The sequence below is a fragment of the Portunus trituberculatus genome, chromosome 10, assembly GCF_017591435.1.
Source record: "Portunus trituberculatus isolate SZX2019 chromosome 10, ASM1759143v1, whole genome shotgun sequence".
Lineage (NCBI taxonomy): Eukaryota > Metazoa > Arthropoda > Malacostraca > Decapoda > Portunidae > Portunus > Portunus trituberculatus.
In genome coordinates, this window is record NC_059264.1 from 12,684,084 (window position 1) to 12,709,637 (window position 25,554).

General features: G+C 38.2%; 1 protein-coding gene across 2 annotated transcripts; it reads right to left on the reverse strand.

The window, feature by feature from the left end:
• Window positions 1–792: 792 nt before the first annotated feature.
• Window positions 793–24,066, reverse strand: LOC123501918 (zinc finger protein ZPR1-like). 2 transcript variants are annotated; one of them, XR_006673732.1, is made up of 9 exons: window positions 23,870–24,066; window positions 19,668–19,799; window positions 17,409–17,658; window positions 15,431–15,591; window positions 13,517–13,879; window positions 12,760–12,971; window positions 10,860–10,989; window positions 3,763–4,038; window positions 793–2,610 (listed from the first exon to the last, which is right to left on the reverse strand). XR_006673732.1 is itself a non-coding variant. In XM_045251002.1 (8 exons), the coding sequence occupies exons 2-8, from the start codon at window positions 19,764–19,766 to the stop codon at window positions 3,823–3,825; spliced, it is 1,431 nt and encodes a 476-aa protein (XP_045106937.1). In that variant the 5' UTR covers window positions 19,767–19,799; window positions 23,870–24,066; the 3' UTR covers window positions 793–3,822. The 2 variants fall into 2 exon arrangements, 1 of the variants encoding a protein (XP_045106937.1); XM_045251002.1 differs by having other exon boundaries at window positions 793–4,038.
• Window positions 24,067–25,554: the final 1,488 nt, after the last annotated feature.

A 25,554-nucleotide genomic window follows, 5' to 3' on the forward strand; every position in this document is an offset into this window, starting at 1 on the left:
GTAAGTTACCTTAATACAGTCTACTCAACTGCCTTTTCTTTATAACTTCCTTAGAAAGAAGCAGAAGAGTATTTTCTCCTATCCACACACCTCAACTTTGTACACTAATCCTCTCACTCTTTATCTCTTATTCTTAATTGTTCATAAACTCTCTTCTCGCACATTCCATAATTAGGTTGCTCTCTAACCCACTCAGAACTGATCCTGCTCTTACATAGTTTGCTCACATCTTCACCCATTTCCTTCATCAGTGCTGCATTTCAGCATCACAATTCTTTCTTTTCTCTCCTACGTACCAGACCCTTCATACATAACTTTAATGCATAGTTTAGCGACCTCTCATTAAAAGCATCTAACTCTTTCCATTTCTTAAAATTGACTTGTTCCGTATTCAGGTTTAACTTGCATGAGTGATTGTGCTTTGTTTTGTTATGGTTTCTTTGCAAACATGAACTGTGATGTAAGTTTATAATGTATATGACTTTTGAAAGAACCATGATATTGAAATGGGTCATTGTGTAGTTCAGACTTGGTAGTCTTGGTCTTACTGGGCAAATAGTCTAAGATTATCCAAATTAAATGCTGTCATACTTTCTAACTAGCAGCCTAAATGTTATGGATATATATATATATATATATATATATATATATATATATATATATATATATATATATATATATATATATATCAGAGTTTAGCAGGATAGGCTATCAGTTGTAGGAGGAGAGGCATATACAGTTGTTGGTGTGTGTCATTCTTTACTGGGTGTGTTTACTTAATGAATGGACATGTATGAGACATGAATTTATTACTGACCATGATACATGAATGACAGTATATATTTCATAGAACAGATAAACAACAAATATACATAAGATATGAATGAATGCTTTATTCTCTCTGGATGTGATATAATGGCTAGATGACTACTGAAGCATGATACTCTGAGATACATATACCATAATTCTGGCAGAAGTATTTGGTGTGTGTGTGTGTGTGTGTGTGTGTGTGTGTGTGTGTGTGTGTGTGTGTGTGTGTGCGCGCGCGCACGCGCGTGTGCGTGTGCATTAGAAGCATATCCGAGACTTGTATTCTGAAATGCTTGGTGCTTTTTATCAGGGCTGCTTTCAAAGACCACAGAAATTACTTGACCTTATCACCTGTTGTTTTTTTATTAATGCAGAATCCTTATTTAACAATCTCTAGAATCAAGCACACAAGAAAATTCCAATAACTTTCAATACAGCCTGTTAAAGGTAGTTAAGAAAAGCTTCCAAAACATTTTTGAATGTGGTCCTGGAATGCATAACGAGTCCATAGCTTAATGAACATTGGACAGGAAGCACCAGGCAGGCAGAGGATGGCTTAATGAATACACTCAAATCAAACATTGAATGTGGTGGTGAGAAGAAACTGAATGAAATGTAGTATTTTATTCTATGCGTTGTTTTCCCTCGCCACCACATACTTGTCTTACCTACACAACTCAAGCAATGTGCCTCACTTCAAAGATCATCAAAGCAGCTGTTAATGTTAAGCTACTTTCAAACATCATACATGGGGATCATTAGTTCAGGGTGACAGTGGTGTCAGGAACACTGCCCCAACTATGTGCCACACAAAGCAAACCAAGAAGAATCTCTTTCATCCAGTTCTGGATTTCATCTTGAATCAGGTCTGATTAGCAAGTGAAATTCTCTAACATTCAACCAATCACAGTCTGCAAGGAACAGTCACTCCAAGGAGTTACTGCATAAATACTAAGTTCAATGTTCTTCAGGGAGTGAATTATTTAGTAGTAAGAATCTAAACATCTTGATGTGTTTACAGATAAGCAGGTCCTTACACATTACTCATATTTCATGGTTTCAGAAATGAGCTACTTCTCAACATAAGTTTGCAAGTGGCATCATGAAATCCCTAGTGAACCATCAGCCACCTCTTGATTAGGAGTTACTGGGGCTACACAGGATGGATGCTACTTGACACCTGTTTGGTTTGTATGATATTGTATGCCTATAATCTTAAGGAACATTCACAAGGATGCCACATAAACAGTTTTCTTGTAACCTAGAATTTCTAGCTCATGCAAGTTTTTTTTCTTTTTTTCTTTTTTAGTTGAGTAAGAGTAAGTTGTATTTGAGAATCTTGTAGGAATTACAAGAAAGCAAGTTAGAGTTATGAAGTTGTAGTTACAAGGAAGCTGTTGAAGGAGGCAGGTTATAAAGAGTACAACCCAACCACCAACATGATTTAACTTTAAATCATACTGCACTTCATATCGACAACTTAAAAAGGAGTAACATTGATTTGATTCACACCTGTTCAATGCTTCAAGTGTGTGGTGTTGAAGTTCTTGGGGAGTTGTGAACTTTTCCATCCCATTGAGTTTTAAACTGGACTTTTGTTACAGTTGACACAATTCCAATTCTAAGTCATAGTCATTTAATGTCTTGTAAATTGTGGTGTGGCAGGCCTTTATTGTAATAACCACTGTCTCATTGTAACATTGACAAATCAAAAAGTTATTCCTTCTTGTGAACACTTCTCTTAATGGACTTGACTTCTTCAAGACGGCTTCTGTACAGTCACTCTTGTAACATGCTATTCTGTCAAGATTTTTTAATGTGAGTATAAAACATGACTGCTTGAAAAGAATATCACAAAAAATTATTGTTAAGCTAATTAAATATCCTCCCAAATAAAGATCTAACTAAATCCAGATATTTGTGCAGTATGATCTTTCTTTAAAACAAGTGAAAATTCCACTGATTTTAAGCTATACTAAATTAAGTAATAGTGCAATATAAAACTATTTTTATACCAACATTTCTTAATTAGGAATTTTTAGTAATGTTTCATATTCCATGACAAAATCTCAAGATTGTAACAGTTGAGTGTATGGCCGTCTTAATGAAGTCAATTGGCATTGAAAATCAATGCGATAATACTAGATTCTGCTTAATTGAGTCATGACCATGCAAGTAATACATTTTTAAGTTGTGGCAATCAATGCATAGACATAATTTTAAAGGGATGACAGCCTGGCTAGGTTAGGAGAGACTATAAAAGGAAAAATGGATTTTGGCAAATATTAGTGAAGTAACACTCTTTTCTTCAAATGATATCGGGAGGTCTTTATAACTATTGGGTATACCAAATAATAAATTTTACTTCTATTTTATACTTCATGATCACTTTGTGGCTATAGTACAAAAGTAGAGGTGGGAAAATAAATAAAATGAGGTAAAATAGCTTAAAAATATTGACATCAGTGAGAATATTAAGAGGATTACTTGAGAGCATAAATGATGTTTTTTTTTATGTAGCCAGTTTAATACTACTATTCTGACTGCTAGGCAAGAAAATACAAGTTTGGGGTATTACTTACTATGTTAATAGTTAACACTGCGTTCAATAATACCTAGGCATTCCTTTGATAAGATCATCCTTCAATTTTTAGATTTACACTTACTCAAGAAGAAAGTTGCTTCATTTATGAGTGATTGTGTGTTTAATGTATACATTACAAATATGATGACCTAAGTCTGACATTCCAGTTGATTTACTTAAACCAACCCCTGTGTGCATTTGTTACTTTCCTTTTTGTATTAGTCACATCTACAAATAACCAATATAATTAATTATGTATCTCTCTCTCCCTAAATAATCCACCCCCTCACCAAGAACACACACAACCTTCACACCCACATCACCTGTCACACAGACATTCCTTCCTCCCACAGCTAGTACACATTCACCTTTCTCCTCTCCTCACACTGCTCTCTCACTTCCCAGTCCACACAGGCCTGCAGGAGGCATCATGAGGCCTGTGGAGGGGCTATCACAGCGGCCTCCTCCTCGTAGTTCTCGGTCTTCATGTCATTGAGGCCAAGCTCTTCGTTCTGCTCGTATGTGCGTTCGTACTCCTCAATGGTCAACTGAGGGTCGTCATCTGGGGCGTACAGGTTCTGCACGTAGTTATTTCCAGCTGGGTCATCCATGATGAAGGTAACACCTCTCTTGCCCTTGATCACCTGGAGGTGGAAGTGAGGAGAGGTAAGGCTCAGGTGTATTACAGTCATTCTTAAGATACTTTTTTTATTTGATACATTCCTCTTGTAATTTGTAGTGTCGACCAGGATAATTTGGACCAGGTTTTGACAAACTTTGATACTGTTCCCACATTTATTAATATAAACTTGCAAAAATTTTATGTAAACATAAGCAAGTTATTACCTTTAAATCACTAACAAAAAAGAAATCATTCATAGCAGATTCTTCCGCTTTGAAGTAATAAGTGTGGTTCACAGTTATAAAAAAAATGGGGTAATGTGAACCCCCCACTGGGGTAAACTGAACCACCCATGGGGTAATTTGAACCACCCTTTAAAAAAAAAAAAAAAAAAAATATATATATATATATATATATATATATATATATATATATATATATATATATATATATATATATATATATATATATATATATATATATATATATAGTATATATATATATATATATATATATATATATATATATATATATATATATATATATATATATATATATATATATATATATATATATATAATTCCTCAAAAAAATAGTGTTTTGTATATTTCATAAACATTGAGCCTTTCACATTCAAATTAAGAAAATCAATGGCAAGAAACAGTGTAGAACAGAAAACTCTTGTTACTCATAGACTACATAGCCTACTCATTTACTTGGCCACTTTAGCCAATGTTTTGGTGTAACACTTGAAGTTATTTTATTCAGTAAGAAGATTATTTATTCTGAATGTGAAAGGTACTGGAGTTAATCCAAAACCCCATTTAGCCATTATAGTTAAGCACTGAGCTAACTCCACTTCACATTCCTGAGGGAGGTTGTGAGGATGACCAACAAGAAGACACTCTAGGCTAGGGTCTTCATTTACAGTTTCACAGAGGGTGTTCTTATTGTGTGCCTAGTGTCTTAAAAGGGTTGCTTTACTGACTTTGTACACTTTAGCAGCCTTGTTTATTGAGTGTGATTTCCTGTTCACTGCTCTCATGGCATCTTTGAGTCTATCACATCTTTCTGGGTCTGGGTTCTAGCCATTGTTATTGATTATTTTCATCCTAAAAAGAAGGGGAAAAAAAAAAATCATCACTGTGCTTAGCTATTCTGTACCTTGTTTTTTCTCAGCTGATCCTTCTTTATAAGGTCCCTGTGAAGTGATACATAAGCATATAATAAGCAGATTATATGCATATATATTACTAATGGGCACTCCTAGCAGACGAAAGAGGATCAGCTGAGTAAAAACAGGGTATAGGCTCAGGGTGTCAAAAGACTGGTCACGTTAATTTTCCTTCCCACTCTGCAGGCTAGTGAGCAACAGGGAGCTGATTTTTTTTGTATAAAAATACTGCTCATTGGTTTCCACATTCATTTTTTTTCTATACATTATTGAGCTCGCTATTGCTCGCTAGCCTGTAGAGAGAGTGTGAGCAAACAATTCCTAGCTTTTTTATGTCCTTTATAGGCTTATAGTCTTCATCAAAAATTTCCCTAAATTACCCTAATCATCGTAATAATCATTATTGGGTATATAATGAGTCTAAGCAATCCCCTTTATAAGCCAAAGATGGCACAGGGCAAAATATTTATGCATATTCTCAAAATATGAACAATTGCGCACTAAAAACTACCGGTTCGATTTCCCCCTGCCGCATTTTCCTTACCGGGGTAAATTAAGCCAAAAAGTGAGTGTTAATTGTGAGAAAATGAAGCTAAATAAAGTATTGCTGATGAAATCATGTTAAAGTAGAGGTAAAACACTCTATTTGGAAGAGGATAGTTGGCCGCATCTGTCGTGAAATGCTCAAAACTTCAAAAAGAAATTTATGAATTTATTGTAAATACGAATGAGGCGGTCCGAATTGTACCGGTTTGTTGGACGGTCCGATTTCCCCCGGTCGACACTATTGAATTTATTAATAAGCATGTGCTTCGTGAGGAAGTGTGATACATGTACATTTATATATAGACCATTATCTTTTAATTCTCTGCAAATGACAGATTGTTAAAAAGATATAAACCAGGCTGGTTTCTTGAGAGTACCCAATGTACTACCATCTACCTACACACTCCTCAGCATTCCCTCTCACCTCTCTTGGTTGTAATGTAGAGCAATCACCCACACAGCATAAGGCTCAATTGTGGATAACGATTATATACAATATTGCCATCTCTCTCTCTCCACACAAATCATATATACTTACCAATAACCCTCCACATCTAGGCTCATATTTTGAAACCCTTTGCTCTCTCATCATCACTGCTTTCCAAAGGTTCCAGTTCAAGATACTTGTGTTTTTAAGAGTGTTTTCCACTTCTAGTGAGAGATTGGCAATATTTGTAGTTAATGAAAAGGAGTCTCATGAAAAACCTGGCTAGTTGTCTCTGTGGCATTGGAAAATTGGCGTTGTGAAAGGGGAAGGCATTTCTGAATATGGGCGATAGGGTACATACAACACAAATTTCTGCAAATACTACTAGAGGCAAAAATACAAGTTATTCTAAGATGTAAAATGCATGTCCTATACACATTCATTTTCATGGTTTGTTTAGAGATTACAGATACAATGGGTGTGCAGGGCAGTCATCTTATGTCATGGAAACACTGTGTCAACATCTCTACCTTACTGTAAGTGTGTGGCATTTTTGCAATATATGTGTGTGGCATTTTTGCAATATAATGTAAATGTATTCAATGTCAACTGGCATATTGTGAAACGTACAAACCGCTGACTATCCTCACAGCTTTCCCCTTCCCACTCAGTCAGGTGAGATGTAATGTGGTCTATTATTACCTTTATTTTTTGTTAATGACAGACAAGCTAATATTGTGTAATGTTTGTCTATAAATCACCTGTTCCTCATTACTACCCTTTTCATTACAATATACTGTAATACCCCAGTACTTGTAGGAATGATGTGTTGATGTGAAATGTTGGGTGGTGAAAATGTGGGTTATTTATTGATCATTGCTACAAGTTTTGGAGTGTTGCAGTGTCCTGTAATGAGATGTGTACTACTGATGGACAGGTGACTTACTGATAAACATTACACATATGCATGGCTGTAATTAATTCCAATCCAATAGGCTACATGACTGGGCAGGGTGGGAAGGCACAAACAAGGCTAGTCAGCAGTTTGTAAGCTTCATCCCAAGACAGTGGCAGTGAATACATTTATGACAAAAATTATGGAAATGTCACACACTTCAAGTAAGGTGTATTATACTGACATGGTGTTTCTACGACAAGATAGCCACACAGCCCTGCACACCTGTTATATTTGTGATCCTGCCTCACTTGAAGACACAACAGCTAAAAACAAAGCCTCAAAACATGGGGTGGGTGGGTCTCTCTCTCTCTCTCTCTCTCTCTCTCTCTCTCTCTCTCTCATGTATGCTGGACCTTCCTTGCTTCTGACCACTCTTCTGGCATTTTTTTCTGTAAACATTGCAATCTGTCACAGTCATACACACACTTGAGATATTTTGAATAAGAAATGAATAACTAATTATATATTTATATACTATTTCAAAAGTGAAGGAAACACGTGTTATAACAAGCCCACGTCATCAGTAGTCTATGGAACATGCTCTCTTCTTTGTGTTTAAGCCACTATCTTCCCACGTTTTCTGTGCCCAATTCTTTGAATAATCAATAAATGAAGAGCAATAATAGCTGGTCGTCTCCTCTGGTCGTCCATTGTCCAGGATCATGTTTGTTTTGGTTTGGTGAGAAGACACCTGAGGCACGGGAGCGTCACTCGTGTGATGGTGCCAGCATTTAAATATGAGCATCGTCTTGCCAAAAAATACTCCCGTGTGCTGCCGCCTTAAGAGTGGATTGTAATCCTCTCAAGGTATGAATGTAGGTATGGGTTATAATAATCTTCTGTGGGTATAATTGTAGGCTTGTGTGTGTAGGAATATAGGAATATATGCTTTGATCTCAAAACTGCCCTCCTACGGCTTCTATCCTTCTCTCCACAACTTTATCTTAAATTTCCTTTTCAACTGTTCCATTGTTGCTGTGGTAGACGGCCATTATTCTAAATCTATTAAGAGTTGTGTTCCTCAGGGTTCTGTCCTGTTACCCACTCTCTTCATATTATTCACTAATGATCTTATTAACCAAACTTCTTGCCCTATCCACTCCTACACTGATACCACCCTACACCTTTCCACATCTTTTAAGTGATGACCAACCCTTTAAGAAGTCAACAGATCATGCAGGGATGCCACAGAATGCCTGACTAAGATTTCTGTTGTGGCAAAGAAAACTTATTAGTGTTCATTGCCTCAAAAAACTTAATTCCTCCATATATCAACTTGACACAACCTTCCAGACAACTATCCCCTCTTCTTCAGTGACACTTGACTGTCTCCTTCTACACTGAATATCACTAGTCTGTCCTTTATTCTTGCTAAAACAGCTTGTATGAAGTTGGTCACTCTGAGGCATCTCCAGTTTTTTTCAACCCTCCAACAGCTAACTTTGTACAAAGATCTCATCTGCCCATGTATGGAGTACTCTTTGCATGCCTAGGGGTGTTCCACTCGCATAGATTTATTAGATAGGGCTGAATCAAAAGCTATTTGTCTCAACTCCCCTCCTTTGACTGACTGTCTTCAGCCTCTTTCTCACCATCAAAACATTGCATCTCTTGCAATCTTCTACCACTATTTTCTTGCTAACTGCTTTTCTGATCTTGCTAACTGCATGCCTCCCCTCCTCCTGCGGCCTCCATGCACAAGGCTTTCCTCTTCCTCTCACCCCTTTACCATCCAACTCTCTAGTACAAGAATTAACCAGTACTCTGTCATTCATACCTTTCTCTGGTAAACTCTGGAACTGCATGCCTACTTCTGTATTTCCAACTTCCTGTGACTTGACTTCATTCAAGAGAGAGGTTTCAAGACATTTGTCCCTGTCCTTTGGCAAACTATCAGTTCTGTAAGGAGACTGGCGACTATGTGAGCCTTTTTCTTTATCTTTTTGTTGCCCTTGGTAAGTCCTCCCATCATACATGAAAAAAATCTGCTCTTGGTGTTTTTGTTCTTAGTCAGTTTCCCTCAAAAAGAAAAAAAAAAAAAAAAAAAAACTGGATTGCCAGTTCCCTTAGAGAAATAAGTTATCCAAAAGTCAGGAACAAATGTCTTCAAACCTCCCTCTTAAAAGTAGTCAAGGTGTAGGAAGATGGAAACACAGAAGCAGGTAGGGAGTTCCAGAGTTTACCTGAGAAAGGTATGAATGATTGAGAGTACTGGTTAACTTTAGCATTGGAGAGTTAAACAGAATAGGGGTGAGAGGCAGAAGTGCAGTGAAGCCACAGGAGGAGAGGCATGCAGTTAGAGAGATCACAAGAGCAGTTAGTGTGAAAATAGCAGTAGAAGATAGCAAGATGCAACATTCCACCAGTGAAAAAAGGCTGAAGACAGTCAGTCACAGAAGGGGAGTTGATGAGACAAAAAACTTTTGATTCCACCCTATCTAATAGATCTGTGTGAGTGGAACCCTCCCAAACATGCAAAGAGTACTCCATACATAATCAGATAAGAAAAACTGGTGGAGACACCTCAGAATGCCTAATTCCATAGAAGCTGTTTTAGCAAGAGATGAGATGTTAAGTTTTCAGTTTATATTATGAGTAATAATAGATATTCAGTGTAGAAGATGGAGAGAGTTGAGTGTCATTGAAGAAGAGGGGATATTTGTCCAGAAGGTTGTGTCGAGTTGATAGATGGAGGAATTGAGTTTTTGAACACTCACTACTAAGTTTTCTCTGCCACAATCAGAAATCCTAGAAAGATCAGAAGTCAGGTGTTCTCTGGCATCCCTGCATGATCTGTTGACTTATTTAAAAGATGTGAAAAGGGTGGTATCATCAGTGTAGGAGTGGATAGGGCTAGAAGTTTGGTTAAGATCATTAATGTATAATAGGAAGAGAGTGGGTAACAGGACAGAACCCTGAGGAACACAACTCTTAATAGATTTAGAACAGTGGTCATCTACCACAGCAACAATAGAACAGTTGGAAAAGAAACTTTATCTTAAGTTGTGGAGAGAAGGATAGAAGCCATAGGAGGGCAGTTTTGAGATCAAAGCACATATTCCTATATTCCTACTACACACACAAGCCTACAATTATACCCACAGAAGATCCCATACCTACATTCATACCTTGAGAGGATTACAATCCACTCTTAAGGCAGCGTCACACAGGAGTATTTTTTGGCAAGACATGCTCATAAATGCTGGCACCATCACACGAGTTACGCGTTGTGCCTCAGGTGTCTTCTCATCAAACCAAAGCAAACATGATCCTGGACGACAGACGACCAGAGGAGACGACTAGCTATTATTGCTCTTCATTTATTGATTATTAAAAGAATTGGGCACAGAAAATGTGTCCGGGCAAGACAATGGCTTAAACACAGAGAAGAGAGCATGTTCCATAGACTACCAAGGAAATGAGCTTGTTATAACATGTGATTCCTTCCCTTTTAAATTAGTATATAAATACATAATTGGTTATTCATTTCTCATTCAAAATATCTCGCACCTGTGTGAGTGTGAGTGTGACAAATTGCAACGTTTACAAAAATGTCAGAAGAGTTAGATCAGAAGCGAGGTCCAGCATTCAGGAGATAAGATGGCACTAGATGATGGGAGATGCCGGTAAAAGCTCTTGTGTGATGCCACCCTTACTGGGGAAGAGCTACAACACACACATCCTCTTATACTTATTATACCATGAGAAAGTTATAAAACAAAACTAATGTATGCTTACATCATGCAGGTCATAGACGAGATTCTCAACAACATCCTGGTTTTCCTTACTGGAGGAGTCCCCAGTCAAGAAGGGGTTGCTTTCCAGGTCTTCCTTGATGTCCTTCAGCAAGCCCTCCAGTGTGGTGAATCTGTCGTGCAACACTCAGTGAAAACATACAAGAAATGCTGGTTTATGTTGTCTAGTTAAGTTCATGTGTGTTGTATTGATGGAGACTCTTTCAATAATTGTTTATCAGTTATAGTAGTAAGAAGTAAGATGATGGTAGTAATAGATCTCTTGCTTTTACTGTACCTTGTGTGTGCATTGAAGGAGACTTGTGTAAGATAAGAGTTGTTTACCAGTACTGTGTAATAGTGGTTAACTCACATCTATTTATATTAGCACAAGTCAGGTACATTCACTACAGAATGATTATTTGTTCCTTTACCAAAGAAGAATGTTACCAAAGTTATAGTGAAAGCTGTAATGAAGAGGATGGACAGCAAAAATAATATTGGAAGTGGTATAGAAGTGTCTAAGTAAAGATATAGACAAGAAAAATCAGGATGGGCACAATGAAAGAAGGAATGATGGACATGATCTTGAATTGAACACACAAGGCAAGACTGCTTAAGAGATGCCAACCCAAGGGGTTTCATTGACCTGAGGAGAGACAACAGACCCTTATGGATAAAGTGGAGAGGTTAAAAGACCAATATCAAAATGCCAACCCAAGGGGTTTGATTGACCTGAGGAGAGACAACAGACCCTTATGGATAAAGTGGAAAGGTTAAAAGACCAATATCAAATATTTATGTAACTAAAGATATATGAAGCAATGATCATGCAATATTACTGTATGTGTATACTATAAATTTTCTTCTTATTACTACTATTATTGTGATTGTAAATGTTACATCATTATCATTAAAAAAATCATTATGTATTTTATTTGAGACACTTATCATGTCTTTGAGGGGATCCATTGTTGGCCCATGGTCATGCTCTGTTATGCAGTCTATTACACTTAGAACTGTTATACTGTGTTTTCTATTGTCCCTTTCAGAGAAATGCTACCCCACATGTGCTAGCACCCTAGCAAAATCACCATGCCACAGGCTATTCATATTGTTTGCACTTTGTCAGTGGGCATGACAGTGTCAGTGGTGCAGATATGGAAGATTGAAAGATCTCCTTGAAGTCTTGAGGCAGTACATGTGATGCCATTGGTAGGTAGACAAAAATAATACTTGTCAAAGCAACATGAAACTCAGAATTATAAGACTTTAGGATTGCAAAACTCAATGGGAGTGTATACTAGATATGGAAGTGGAAGGAAGACAATGATAAGGCAGGCTGAAGAAATGATGAAAGGATTGCAAAAGAAAGGATCCGAGGAAGAAAAGGTCAAGTGGAGAGGTGAAGACAGAGCCTTATGGAGGAGACTAACGAGGAGCAGCAACCCTATATGAACATGGAAGCAACTGCAGAATAGAGTAGACACAAATTACGATACAGAACATAGTAAATAAAATGACAGATAAACAAACACATCCCACTCATGAGGATTGAATAATAGAAAACACAATAAACATTTCAAAAAGCAACTCTATATAAAAATGCAGAATACCAACAGAGGAGAAAAAAGATGACTGAACAAAATGACAGAGAAACAGACCCTTACTTCCTGCCAATGAGGACTGCATAGAAGAAAATGGTAAACAAAACTCAAAACAAATCTAGTCTATAAAAAAAGAGAAAGACGAACGACAACTAAACAAAATGACAGACAAACAAACACTTACTTCCTGCCAATAAGCACTGAATAGTAGTTAATAAATTTCAAAACACAACTCTAGTATAAAAAAGAGAAAGACAAAAGACAACTGAACAAAACGACAGATAAACAAACACTTACTTCCCACCAATGAGTCCGCCCCCCACCACCAGGTCCAGCTCAGGGATACTAAGCTCACAGGTCTCACTCTTCAGCACGTCCCTGGCCAGGTCATACGATTCTTTGACCTTTAAAGTGATGCGGCGGCCAAGCTTCTCCACGCCGCCACCACTCTTCACCTCGTTGCTGCGGTTCCCACACCCCTCGCAGCTTGTGGCCATGATGATCACCTCCTGTGGGTGTGTGGGAGGGTGTGTGATCAGGCTGTCAGAGAGTCTAGGTGTTCTGGGTCAGATTGTTGGAGGGCATTGTTTTTCAGCCAGTCATTCAGCCATTTCTTTCACTTATTTTTTTCTTTTTTACATTATCTTCCTTCTTTTTGTCCATCTCTCTCTCTCTCTCTCTCTCTCTCTCTCTCTCTCTCTCTCTCTCTCTTTGTCCATCTCTATCTCTATCTCTCTCTCTCTCTCTTTCTCTCTCATTCATTTATTCTTCCTCTCCATTCTCATCTTTTTACCACCATAGCTTGTCCTCCTACACAATTTTGCCCTTTTAACAAAACACACACACACACACACTCCAACCACTTCCCACAATACCATTTTCTCACTGCCACCACCACCCAAGCACTCCACTCACAAGCAGGAAATCTCAACAAATACCGTGAAATGCAGTATTGGTAACCTTCATATTAGCATTATCATCTTCCCACTCCCAGCACCAATGTCTTAATCTCACAAGCACTAAACATAGGAGTAGGATCACAAGACAGACACACCTTGAAGTGCGGTATCTTCGTGACCTTCATGTTGGTACTGGCTGGCCGAGAGCAGCGGTCACACAGCGTTGAGAACACCAGCACCTCGTCCTTGATGTTCTCTGGGTCATCCTTGAGGTTTTCTGGGTCGTCCTTGGCCTCGCTGGTGGTCTCCTCCGTCAAGGACAACTCACTCTCCTCCTCTTCTCCTTCTGGTGTTCTGTTAATCTCTGTGCTCTCTTCTACATCCTCCTCCTCTTCATCAGCGATGCCAAGAATTTCATTTTGCTCCTTGGTTCGCTTGTAGACTGTTCTTTTCAGTTGTGGATCCTCCTTCGGGGCTTTAGGGTTCTCCAGGAAGCTGTTTCCAGTGGGGTCATCAATCTGTAAGTCAAGGCAGGGTTAGATGTTTGGGGTGTGTTCTGGTGTGTTTTGGGTATGTTTTGAGTGTTTGCATGTGTTTTGGTGTGTTTTGGGGGGTTGGAGTGTGTTTAGGGTGTTTTGGGGGGTTGGAGTGTGTTTGGGGTGTTTTGGGGTATTCTGTTACTTAAGACCACAGGATTAATTCTTTTACCACAGTCCACACCACTTCACAGCACTAAAGAAATGTATGCAATCTTTTTAAGTACCTACAAGAAAGAAAGTAACAAAAAAAAAAAAAAACTGTATATTTTTCAATTTCTAATCAGTAGAATGAGAAAAAATATCCTCAGTGGCTGGTGATCAAGGAAGGATGTATCAAATAGCAGTGGCACTCTGACAAGTCACATCCCATTGTGACCAAAATGCCACATTTCAGCCTAACCCACTTCTAAGCAGTCACGGCTAGTCAGATCACGTCTCCCAAGGCTGTTCTACTTTGTCCAGGCAGTCAACACATATAGTCAGTAATTGACAAATAACAAAGAAAACTCTTGCTTTAACTGATCCTTTCTTTGTGGAAATAGAGCATAGATTCTTTACTCATCCCAAGAGATACAATGAATGAGGTCTGGTCAGGCAAGTACCAGTTTGCTGTCTTGTCTCCCATACCTGAGGTGTGCACAGCTGCCATGTCAGCACTACACACATTACATACATGACATATAAGCAACCCACATTTAGAATGTGAAAGAAATCAGCTCAACGCCAATGATGGAGAAGATACAACAGTCAACCCAGGTTTTTTTGATAAATCACAGCTGATATTCTACAGCTCAACCAATACCAGACTGGAAATCTGTGCAATGTAAGTCAATTTCACTCAGATCAGAGAGGGCAGAACTTAACTGTGACTGGTCAGGACTGGTTAAATTGTCAGTAAACAAACAGCATACAAACAAGGCAATGATATATATATATATATATATATATATATATATATATATATATATATATATATATATATATATATATATATATATATATATATATATATATATATATATATATATATATATATATATATATATATATATATATTATATATTTTTTAATGTTATGGCCTATAGCACCTGCAGGTATACTTGAAGAGTATGGGAAGTGCCGTCCAGCTTCCACCCATTCGCAGCACAGGCAATTTAATTTATAGTGGTACCCATATTAAGGCCCATATCACCACCCAAGTGCATCTTTGGTGTAAGGCAATTACACCTCCACCTAGAACCTGGTTATCATAGTAGTAACATGCAGGTAACTTTAAACCACTCGACAAATGACAAAGTTTCAAGGCAGCATGTGGCGGGATTCAAACCTATGCATGGATGTCAGCTCACCACCTTATCCACTACACCACTGCCTCCATAAATGAGAAAGAGATACGTATATACACAAGCCACAACAGACACTGAAGTCCTCATGAGGTGATATGACCAATACAAGAAAAGGATAGCAGAGAGACAGAGACATAAAGAGAGCCCAACTTTTCATCAGGCAGACAAACAAGGCCACACTCACAATGATGGTGAAGTGCTGGCCAGGTGTGAGGAGTCTCTCTATCTCATCAATGAAGTTTTCTATCCTGAGTGCTGTGTCGGGGTCCTCCAGGCGGCGCGCTGACTGGTCCTGGTTGAGTCCCTCCATGGTGCGCCGCAGGATGCCCTCCACCGTGGTCACCTCTGGGACAATACAGCACTGGCTCAACACAACATTTCCACTTATTCTCACTGTACTATTAGTGTTGTCGTTGTTGTTGTTGTTGTTGTTGCTGTTACCATTATTGCTAATACTGGCTACACTTACAATATTACTGTTGTACAGAGCTTCTCTAGGAATAAGTCACTTTTGAACCACCATCCCTCAATTCTTTACTTTTTAAAATTGATTTATTGCTTTAAAAGTGTGTGTGTGTGTGTGTGTGTGTGTGTGTGTGTGTGTGTGTGTGTGTGTGTGTGTGTGTGTGTGTGTGTGTGTGTGTGTGTGTGTGTGTGTAAGTGGGATTCTATTCTGCATTTTTTTATTAGATAGGCTGGAATCAAAAGCTTTTCATCTCATCATCTCCTCTCCCCCTGAATGACTGTCTTTAGCTTTTTTTTTTCATCACCACAATGTTGCATTGCTTGTTATCTTCTATTGCTATTTTCATGCCAATTGCTCATCTGATGATGCTAACTGCATCGTTTTCTTCCTCTTGTGGTCTCACTTCACAAGACTCTTTCTCTCAACCCTATTCTGTCCACCTCCCTAATGTAAGAGTTAACCAGTATTCTCACTCATTCATACCTTTCTCTGGTAACTCTGGAACTCCCTGCCTGCTTCAGTATTTTCATCTTCTTATGACTTGAACTCATCTAAAAGGGAGGTTTCAAGTCATTTATCTCATTCATTTAGCTAATTCTTTTGGACCTGCTCAGTAACTGGCATCTAAGTGGGCATATTTGTTTTGTTATTTTTGTTGCCCTTGGCCGGATTTCCCCTTATATAAAAAGTAAATAGTTAAATAAATAAAAAATGGAAACAATATACAGTGGTACTTCAGCATACATACTTAATCCATTCTATGTAGGTCTTTGAACTTCTACCAAACAGTATGTACACCAAGCAAATTTTTTTAGTTACCAATAAAGAGAAAAATTATTAATTGGCTCCCATGAAAAGAAAAAATCCTACTGTTATTGGCATATCATACAGTATATTGATAGGCTTGTGTAAAATATTTTGAACATTGCTTGATACTAAAGTACATTTCACATTTGAAGGCATTATAAGATGCACATCTATTTCAGCTGGACATATTAACTTTTTTTATTATGTATTTCATCATGTAATGTTTAAGTAAACCAGTGGTAAAGCTGAAAAAGTAAGAAATATCCAGTGGAACCATGCGTGCTTTGGGATCCAAGGGGTCTCCAAGCGCACGGGTTCGAATCCTGTCCACAGTCCGAGTGTAGGTTGGGCTTCCTCACTCAGGGCAACGGTTTCCTAGCAGGTGGGCTTTAAGATAGGGGTACCCAAAAAGTATCCCCTTTAGCCCATAAATTCCCATGAAAAGCCCACATAGTATAAAAAAAAAAAAAAAAAAAAAAAAAAAATATGATTCCAGTCATAAAAGCAAGTTGGTGGTGTAGTCACAGAGGTGTGGTAAAGAATGCAGTGGTCCGGCTCAAAGACATCAACAACACACAACACATCACTGAACAGGGCTGTGTTTTCATTTTCAACATTCCCTTACATCATATTATCAATGCAAAACATGATATAGCATCTTCAGGTGTACAGGTGAAGGAAACTTCTAAATTAAACTTACAAGAGGTCTCACATTCACATAAAAGATGTATGCTGATTATTTTAGCACTCTTCATGAAAACTATTAATATTATATGCCATCAAATACAGTAAATACAATATCAATTTAACATGATGTATACTAAAAAAAATAAATAAATAAATAAATAAATGAAAAAATATAAAAATGAAAATGCAGCACAGCACTCACCTCCCTTCTCCTTGTTGGGGGGAATCTCCAGCTCTACCTCAGGTATACACACAGTGGCCTCACCAGACTTCACCACCTGGCGACTCAGATCCCTCTCGTCCCTCACCTGCAGCTGATAACGCACTCCCTTTTCCTGCCACCGCCCCATCTGGCAGCCGGTGTTCCTCTCCCCACAGTGCTCACACTCAAAGGACGTCAGGATAACTTCTTTCAGGTGTGGGATGCGAGTCATGAGTAGACGTGTCGTGCCCTGGTGACACAAAGGCACTGGTCAATGTTCTCTCTCGGTGCTTCTATTTAGGTTACACAGAAATGCCAGAAAAACAAACACTAATGAATGTAACCTGGCAGTGTTAAGAATACATCTACATCAGTGAACAGAAACTTGATAGACTAGTTTAGATAGACAAGTCTTTACTATGCAACACAACACTCACGGACGATCAATAAAAGAAGTGATACAAAATGATACAAAAACTCAATACAAATCTGAATTCACTTTACCCACTGTTAAGACAAGAACATACAATTTCAATGCAAGACATCCATATAGAACACAATACTCAAACCAGTTTTTTGCATGTATCTAAGACGAGGGTTATGACAAAGAAATTCAAACCTAAGATCAGCGCTATAGAAACTGAAGTCCTGAGAATTACCAAGGGAGTAACCAGAAGAGACACAATAGGAAATGCAAAGATGTGACAGGAAATGAAAACAAAGCCAGTGAAAGAATTTATAGGCAGAAACGAGATGGTACAGACACATAAAATGATGGAAGACAAATATCCCTTCAAGTATCTGGAAGGAAAGCCACCGGGAACACCAAAAAGAAAGCCAGATGATGTGAAAAAGAATTTAGGAAACAAGAATATAGAATTTGAGGAGACAAGAGACAAGAGACTATGAGACTGCATTCTGTAATAGCATATTTACATAATGACTATTTTCCATATGAGACTGCATTCTGTAATAGCATATTTACATAATGACTATTTTCCATATGAGACTGCATTCTGTAATACCATATTTACATAATGACTATTTTTCAAAGCCACAGATATGATTAGTTTGGTTCCTATACAAGTTTTCTTATTAATGACACAGACTCTTTGTCAAACTATCACTACAATTATGAAGGCACTGTTGAAAATCCCCTAATACCATGTCTATCTTTGATCCTTTCAATTATTGTTGGTTTTTCCTTATTTTTCACTCCGCGCTTTCTCTCTTATGCTCATTTCTCTCTCTTCTCATTTTCAGGCAGTTTACTTTATGTCTTATCTTTGTTTTTTCAATGATTTGTGTCCTATCTAGTCTAATTTTAGCCTTTGCATCAATCACTTGGTCCATTAGTGTTCCTGATTATCTCTCTGTTTCTCCTCTTATTCCGTCCCAGTCTCTCTCAATCCATTTTTGTTGTCTTTCTATATCTACAGTTATTCTCCCACAATTCTTACATTTTCCCTTACCTATTGACAACCTTCATTATTTTCTACTCTAAAGTCAGCATTTCCTCTTTTCATGCTCTGTTCCTACTTTCTTCAGCGCCTCATAACCTCTAACACTATTTTCTTCTCTCCAGTCATTTCTTTCTCATTGTTCCATGTCTCCTAGCAAATGACAGTCTCTCTCACTATATTTCTTTCTCATTATCCATTACACTTTCTCCACACTCTATTTTGCTTTCTCTTGATTCCTAACTCATTTTATTTTCCCCTCTTTTCTTCTACTACTCTTTTTGTCAGTTATTCCTTCCTTCTGTCAGCCACACATAACTTCCTCTCTTTATACTCCACTGCCTTCCTTTTTTTCCAGACAGGTTCCTACATTTCATTACCTCTTCACCCACTCATTACAGCCTCCTACACTTCATTTTCTTCCTGTCCACTACTTTCTACCTCTTTTTGCTCAGTGACAGCCTTCCACACTCCAACATTTTCTCACTTCACAGTCCATTCTCCTTTCCTGTAGACCAAAACATCCTGCCTTACTTCATTATCCCTTGCTTCAGCTCTTGACAACTGCCTTCAAACCATATTCTCTCCAACCACAACTCCACTCACATTTCTTTTAACCTTCTCTCCCATTATCCCTTGCTTCAACACTTAACAACTGCCTACACATCATTTTCTCTCCATCCACAACTTTCTGTCTCATAATTCTTTCACCCCTCTCTTCCATTCTACCTTTCTTTAACTCTCTTCAATTTCTCTCCACCCACAAATCTTCTCTCACACTTCTTTTCATCCTTCTCACCATCTCGTGACAATTCATGCACTGGCTGGAGATGACAGTCACTTGTGGGTCGTCAACCTCTGAGGCGAGGCTGACGTACAGTGGCTGCAGCTCCTCCATCAAGCCTCACTCCTGTTGGGCTGTCTCTTGGTGCTGGAATGGCAAAGGAGAATCAAGCACTAGGTAAATGTTGAAGTTAGAATAGAAGGTACGTTGCTATGGATTTGTTATGTGAAATAAAGAGGTGTTAGTTGATAGATGGATTATTACTGGTAGAACAATGACAGTGAGGAATTCAATACAGATTAGATATATGTGGGAATAGAAGAGATATTGCTGTGAATTTGTCATGTGAAAAGAAGAGGTGTAAACTGACAATTGAATGATTACTAAGGCTACAATGACAGAGGTGTAATATAATGTTGGATAATGTTGAAGTGAGAATAAGAAACAGTACTATGAACTTCTGAACAAAGAGATCTAAGTTGAGGTGGATGATGAAAAAAGACCTCAGACAGTACAACAACAGCTGTCAACACTGCATAACATGATGATGAAGGAAATTTCTACACCATACCTAACACCATCACATAATCTCCAATCATGGGAATCATTTTTTTTTTTTATCCAGGAGAGGAAATTGCCCCAGGGCAACAAAAATTGAAAAAAAAAGGCTTACTGTGTTGCCAATTCCATTAAAGAACATATGAGTTATCCAAAATTCATAGACAAATGTCTTGAAGCCTCCCTATTAAAAGAAGTCAAGTTGTAGGAAGATGGAAATACAGAAGCAGGCAGGGAGTTCCAGAGTTTACTAGAGAAAGGAATGAATGATTGACAGTACTGGTTAACTCTTGTATTAGAGAGTTGGACAGAATAGGGGTGAGAGGAAGAGGAAAGCCTTGTGCAGTGAGAATGCATGAGGAGGGGAGGCATGCAGTTAGCAAGATCAGTAGAGCAGTGAAATGCAGTACTAACAGATAGCCTATAAAACACTGCATGGATTGAACAAGTGCATGGACTGTAGTGGTAAGAAGAAATGGGATCAACAGGACTTTACTTCTCTACCATTTCAACAGTCTTCCTAAGAGAATAGACAAATAATGGTAAAACAGCAGTTTGTGTATGCCCCCCTTACCCCCCAAAGTGGAGAAGGGAACAAACAGGATGGAGAAAGTCATCCTCCCACCACCACCATAATGCCCTCTTTCTCTTGTTTAGTGTCAAAAATATAAAAAATAATGCTAACTGGTTTAGAAAGTGTCAAAAATAAACAAAATAACAGTCACTGGTGTTACAGCATCAAGAATGAAATGAACACACACTAGTTAAGTACAAATTTAAAAAATAATACTAAGTTGGGGTATGAATTGTAATTATATTCTTTTTTTTTCTTCTTCACAAACAACTGATGTCAGCAGGATGTCCCTATCAATTCATTCTTTTTCCTTCTCATGCACCTGCTTCTGAGGACCATGCTGAGGCCAGCTTCCATTCTCACACGTTTAGTGTGGAATCTGTCCCTGACACTCTTTCCCTCCCTCTGTTTCTATACAAATGGGTGTGTTTCCAAAATTCTTCTTTGTTCCACATTGCTTTTGAGGTAATAATTAAGGTGTGTTCTCTATAGAAAAGTGTTCCCTCATCCTAAATCTGACATCTTAGCAGGGAAACCCTGATGATTGCCAATATCTTGCAGGCTCACACCTTATGCAGTCTTGCTACAGAGTATTGCCCTGTTGCAAATTTGCCATATGGCCATCCTCACAGCCAATCTAAGGCAGTAATCTGCAACATGAACAAGTACTTCAAGTACTTAATGAAAGAACACTTTCCAAGCCCTGTGGAACCCTCTGTTAAGAGGGCTTCCACAGGGTTGGTAGATGACCACAAAGGATATGTTGCTACCTGGCAGGTCAAGGCCAATATGGCCGACCTCCCTTGGTTCACTCTGCTCCTTGAGTGTAGCAACCGACTTGCCATCTAGGTTGCTCTGTGGAACTAATACCACACAGTTTAAACGTGACTCCTAGTGGTGTTAAAAATTGGTTCAGAAGCGTCTCACTAGGCTTGGATTGTTACAAGAGTAGCTACGGTGTAAGAATGAAAATTTACTGTTACTTTCACTTCTCTCAGATTCTGTTAGCCAATCAGCAAGAAGTCAGCAGCCATGCCCATCCTCTCATCCCAGCAGGAGCAGCAAGCTGTGCCAGTCATATGAGATAAGGCAGCCTATACATATTTGATTACTATACACCACACACAACTGAGAAGTTAATGTTTACTATCGGTCCTTCTCATTACTGCAAGACATGAATATATGTTGTGGCAGTACATTCACTGTATTTCATGCCTATGGAGTCTTTTTAGATGCGCTTAACTATTTTTGACTCATATGGTGCTTTAGAAAATCAAGACATCATGCAAAAAACAGTTAGATTACATTTGTTAGGTTTGATTTACTGAGGTTTGGTTAGATTGTTTGGTGTTAGGTTAGCTGAGATTGTTTTGGTTTAGCTGGTCAGGGATACAAAAATAGACTAGATTTTGCATTTCTTATAAAATATAGAGACAAATGGTTATATTTGGCAAAAGAAGGACCTCTTATAAACATTTACCAACTGCAGTTATCAGAAGCAATTTGAGTATGACAGCATATCATTTAACCCCTTCAGTACTGGGACACATTTTTACTTTGATTTTAGTGAAGGATTAGACGATTTTATTGACATTAGCTAGAGGTCAGAAGATTAATGGCCCAAGTCTTCACTATTCCAATCACCACACAAGATTCTGAAGTTGTATAAAATAATCAAATAGTAAGCAGAATGAATATGAAAACATGTCCTGCTACTGAAGTGGTTAAATGTGCCAGAGTGTATGCCAGTGTATCAAAATGTGGAAGTGCCACCCAGTGTGTGCTGCAATCCTGACACATAGTGCGCAAAGTGTCAACCACGATCTTACCATGATGAGGGTAGTCTTTCACCAATATCCTCTACATCCTCCATCCAAAACAGCAAAAGAAGAAAAAAGGAACCAAAAGGCAATGGATGGCTAGTATGGATGCTAGGAAAACAAGATAACTCCAGACAACTACAAACACTCAAAACGAAGGAATTATTACAGTTTCAACCAATACACTACACATCACTATACACATTCTCACAGTCTAGATCACACTTCTATGAGCATTTCAAACCCTATTTTACCCTATCGGAAATTAATAATAAGGGTAGGTTAGGTTAGGTTAGGTTTCCCAGGAGATCCCCAGGCTTGTTAGACATAGGGAAAAAGAAATATAAGATAGGATATATTGGTTGAAACTGCAAATTTACCCAAAAGAATATCACCCAAAAATTCCACTTGGCAAAAAATTCATTCAACAAATCATAATAATGCAATATGAAACCCTCCTCGTGTATGGCAGTGTATCAAAATGCAGAAGCGCCAGCCAGTATGTGTTGCAGTCATGACACATGGTCTGCAAAGTATATAAAAAAAATAAATAAATAAAAAAAAAAAAAAAAATAAATAAATAAATAAATGAGGAGAGAGAGAATATAATACAATATAAAACCTTCCTCATGTATTGTGGTGTATCAAAATGCAGAAGCGCCCACCAGTGTGTGTTGCAATTCTGACACATGGTCTGCAGTGTCAAAAAAAAAAAAAAAAAAAAAAAAAAAAAAAGAACACAATATGAAACCCTCCTCGTGTATGGCAGTGCATCAAAATGCAGAAGTGGCAGCCAGTGCGTGTTGCAATCTTGACACGGCACTACCACCTGACACATGGTCTGCAAAGTGTCAAAAAAAAATAAATAAAATAAAATAATAATACAATATGAAACCCTCCTCGTGTATGGCAGTGTATAAAAATGCAGAAGTGCCAGCCAGTGTGTGTTGCAATCCTGACACATGGTCTGCAAAGTGTCAAAAAAAAAATTAAAGAAATGCAATATGAAACCCTACTCGTGTATTGCAGTGTATCAAAATGCAGAGGTGTCAGCCAGTGCGTGTTACAATCCTGACACATGGTCTGCAGTGTCAAAAAAAAAGAAAAAGAGAGAGAATAATACAATATGAAACCCTTCTAGTGTATTGCAGTGTATCAAAATGCAGAAGTGTCAGTCAGTGCGTGTTGCAATCCTGACACATGGTCTGCAAAGTGTGGAAGGCAGACCCTGATAATACAATAACAAACCCTCCTCGTGTACTCACAACACAAACACTTGCTGCTCCTTGTGTCACGACCACTGCCACGCCCTCACGACCTAACCCCTCTACTGCCTGTGACCTGGACCACTCTGGAAGCCTGGAATCGGTGCCAAAATACTGCAAGGTGGAGCTCCTGCAGCGCCACTCACGCCAGACTACTACTGCTGTACCAGACGAAACCAGACCTGAGACTAGTGTGCTGCTGTTCGCTCCGCATGTCCTCACTTATAACAGGGCCCTTATAATACATCTATTTTCTTAAGGGTTTTTTTTCTTTGTTTTTCCTTTCTTTAATATATTTCATTTGATCTCTTTTATTTATTTATTTGAATTTTACTTGTTTTTTTTTTCTTGTTTCTATTTGTATCGAGAATATTCTTGTTTCCACCTTATTTTTTACCTACCTACATTTTCATTTATTTTCACTATCATGTTTTTTTTTTTTATTACTGTTTCTATCGATTAGATCATTCTCTCTCTCTCTCTCTCTCTCTCTCTCTCTCTCTCTCTCTCTGTAAAAATGAAATAAAGAAAAATTTATACACCGTCCCTATGGCAAGAAGAATCCATCATTACTGTATTTTTTTTTTTTTTGTTATAGAACACGTACAGAAAATATTGTTATGAAGGGAAGAATCTAGAAAACTCTCGGGAAGACTAATTCTTGACGAGAGTTGCGGGCCTTGCGTCACCGAGGGGAAAGAGGCACACAAAACTTGCCCCGGTTTGCTCCCTGGCTGTTGCAGGTGGACGTCCGACGAAGCCTAATCTAGTATTCTTCCGACATGGGTTAATCTTGTATTGTGTATTGGCTTCTTCATAACTGATACCCTTACATCCATCATGACACTGGCTAAACTCTGGTGCACTTGGACTCAAATTATTCCCAATGGGCTTAAATTGGCACACTCGATTGAGGCACAACTGGCACTGGCTGCTTGTTTTAAATCATACAGTTTTCAATTAAAGGTCCACACCCTGTCAATTATAGTACTCACCTTGTCATCCATCTCCTTTACCTCATGGTGAGCTTGGTGAGCTGTCTCTTGCACGACATTCAACTGTTCAAACGTTGTCTGTTCTTTTGTTCTTGTCCGTTCTTCATTCATTCTTGCCTGTTCTGCTTCTTCCTTTGTTTCTTGCTGTCTTATTCTTATTATTTCCATTAGTTTTTCATGCATTCTCGCTTGTTTTCTCATTTCTTCCAAAAGTTTTGTAAAATGTCTTCGTCCTTGGTAGTCTGACCACAATTCTCTGTGATGATGAAGATATCCCACTCCTGACACCAGTGTTACGCTAGACCTATGTGTCTTCCTCACACACACGCTTCGTGTACTCTGATGTCATCACCGAGAGATAGGTAACAATCTGTGAAGAAGAACATGCTTGGCAGAACTTGTGAAGTTTAATTAATGCCTTGTGCAAGGGAACTGGGCACAACAACTTCGACTCCAACTTGTCTTTGCTCTCTCTCTCTCTCTCTCTCTCTCTCTCTCTCTCTCTCTCTCTCTCTCTATCTATATATATATATATATATATATATATATATATATATATATATATATATATATATATATATATATATATATATATATATATATATATTACACTACCTGTCCTCACAACCTCCACAACTGTGACAGGAACTCGACCGCTTACCACAGTATGTGGCTGTCCAGGATATGAGT

Excerpts from the sequence above, each read along its gene's own strand:
- LOC123501918 (XM_045251002.1), bottom strand. The coding sequence starts at position 19,766 with ATGGAGGAGCTGCAGCCACTGTACGTCAGCCTCGCCTCAGAGGTTGAC. Across the intron at positions 15,592-17,408 it reads CCCCAACAAGGAGAAGGGAG|AGGTGACCACGGTGGAGGGC; the intron begins GTGAGTGCTGTG and ends GTATTGTCCCAG. Across the intron at positions 12,972-13,516 it reads CGAAGATACCGCACTTCAAG|GAGGTGATCATCATGGCCAC; the intron begins GTGTGTCTGTCT and ends ACACACCCACAG.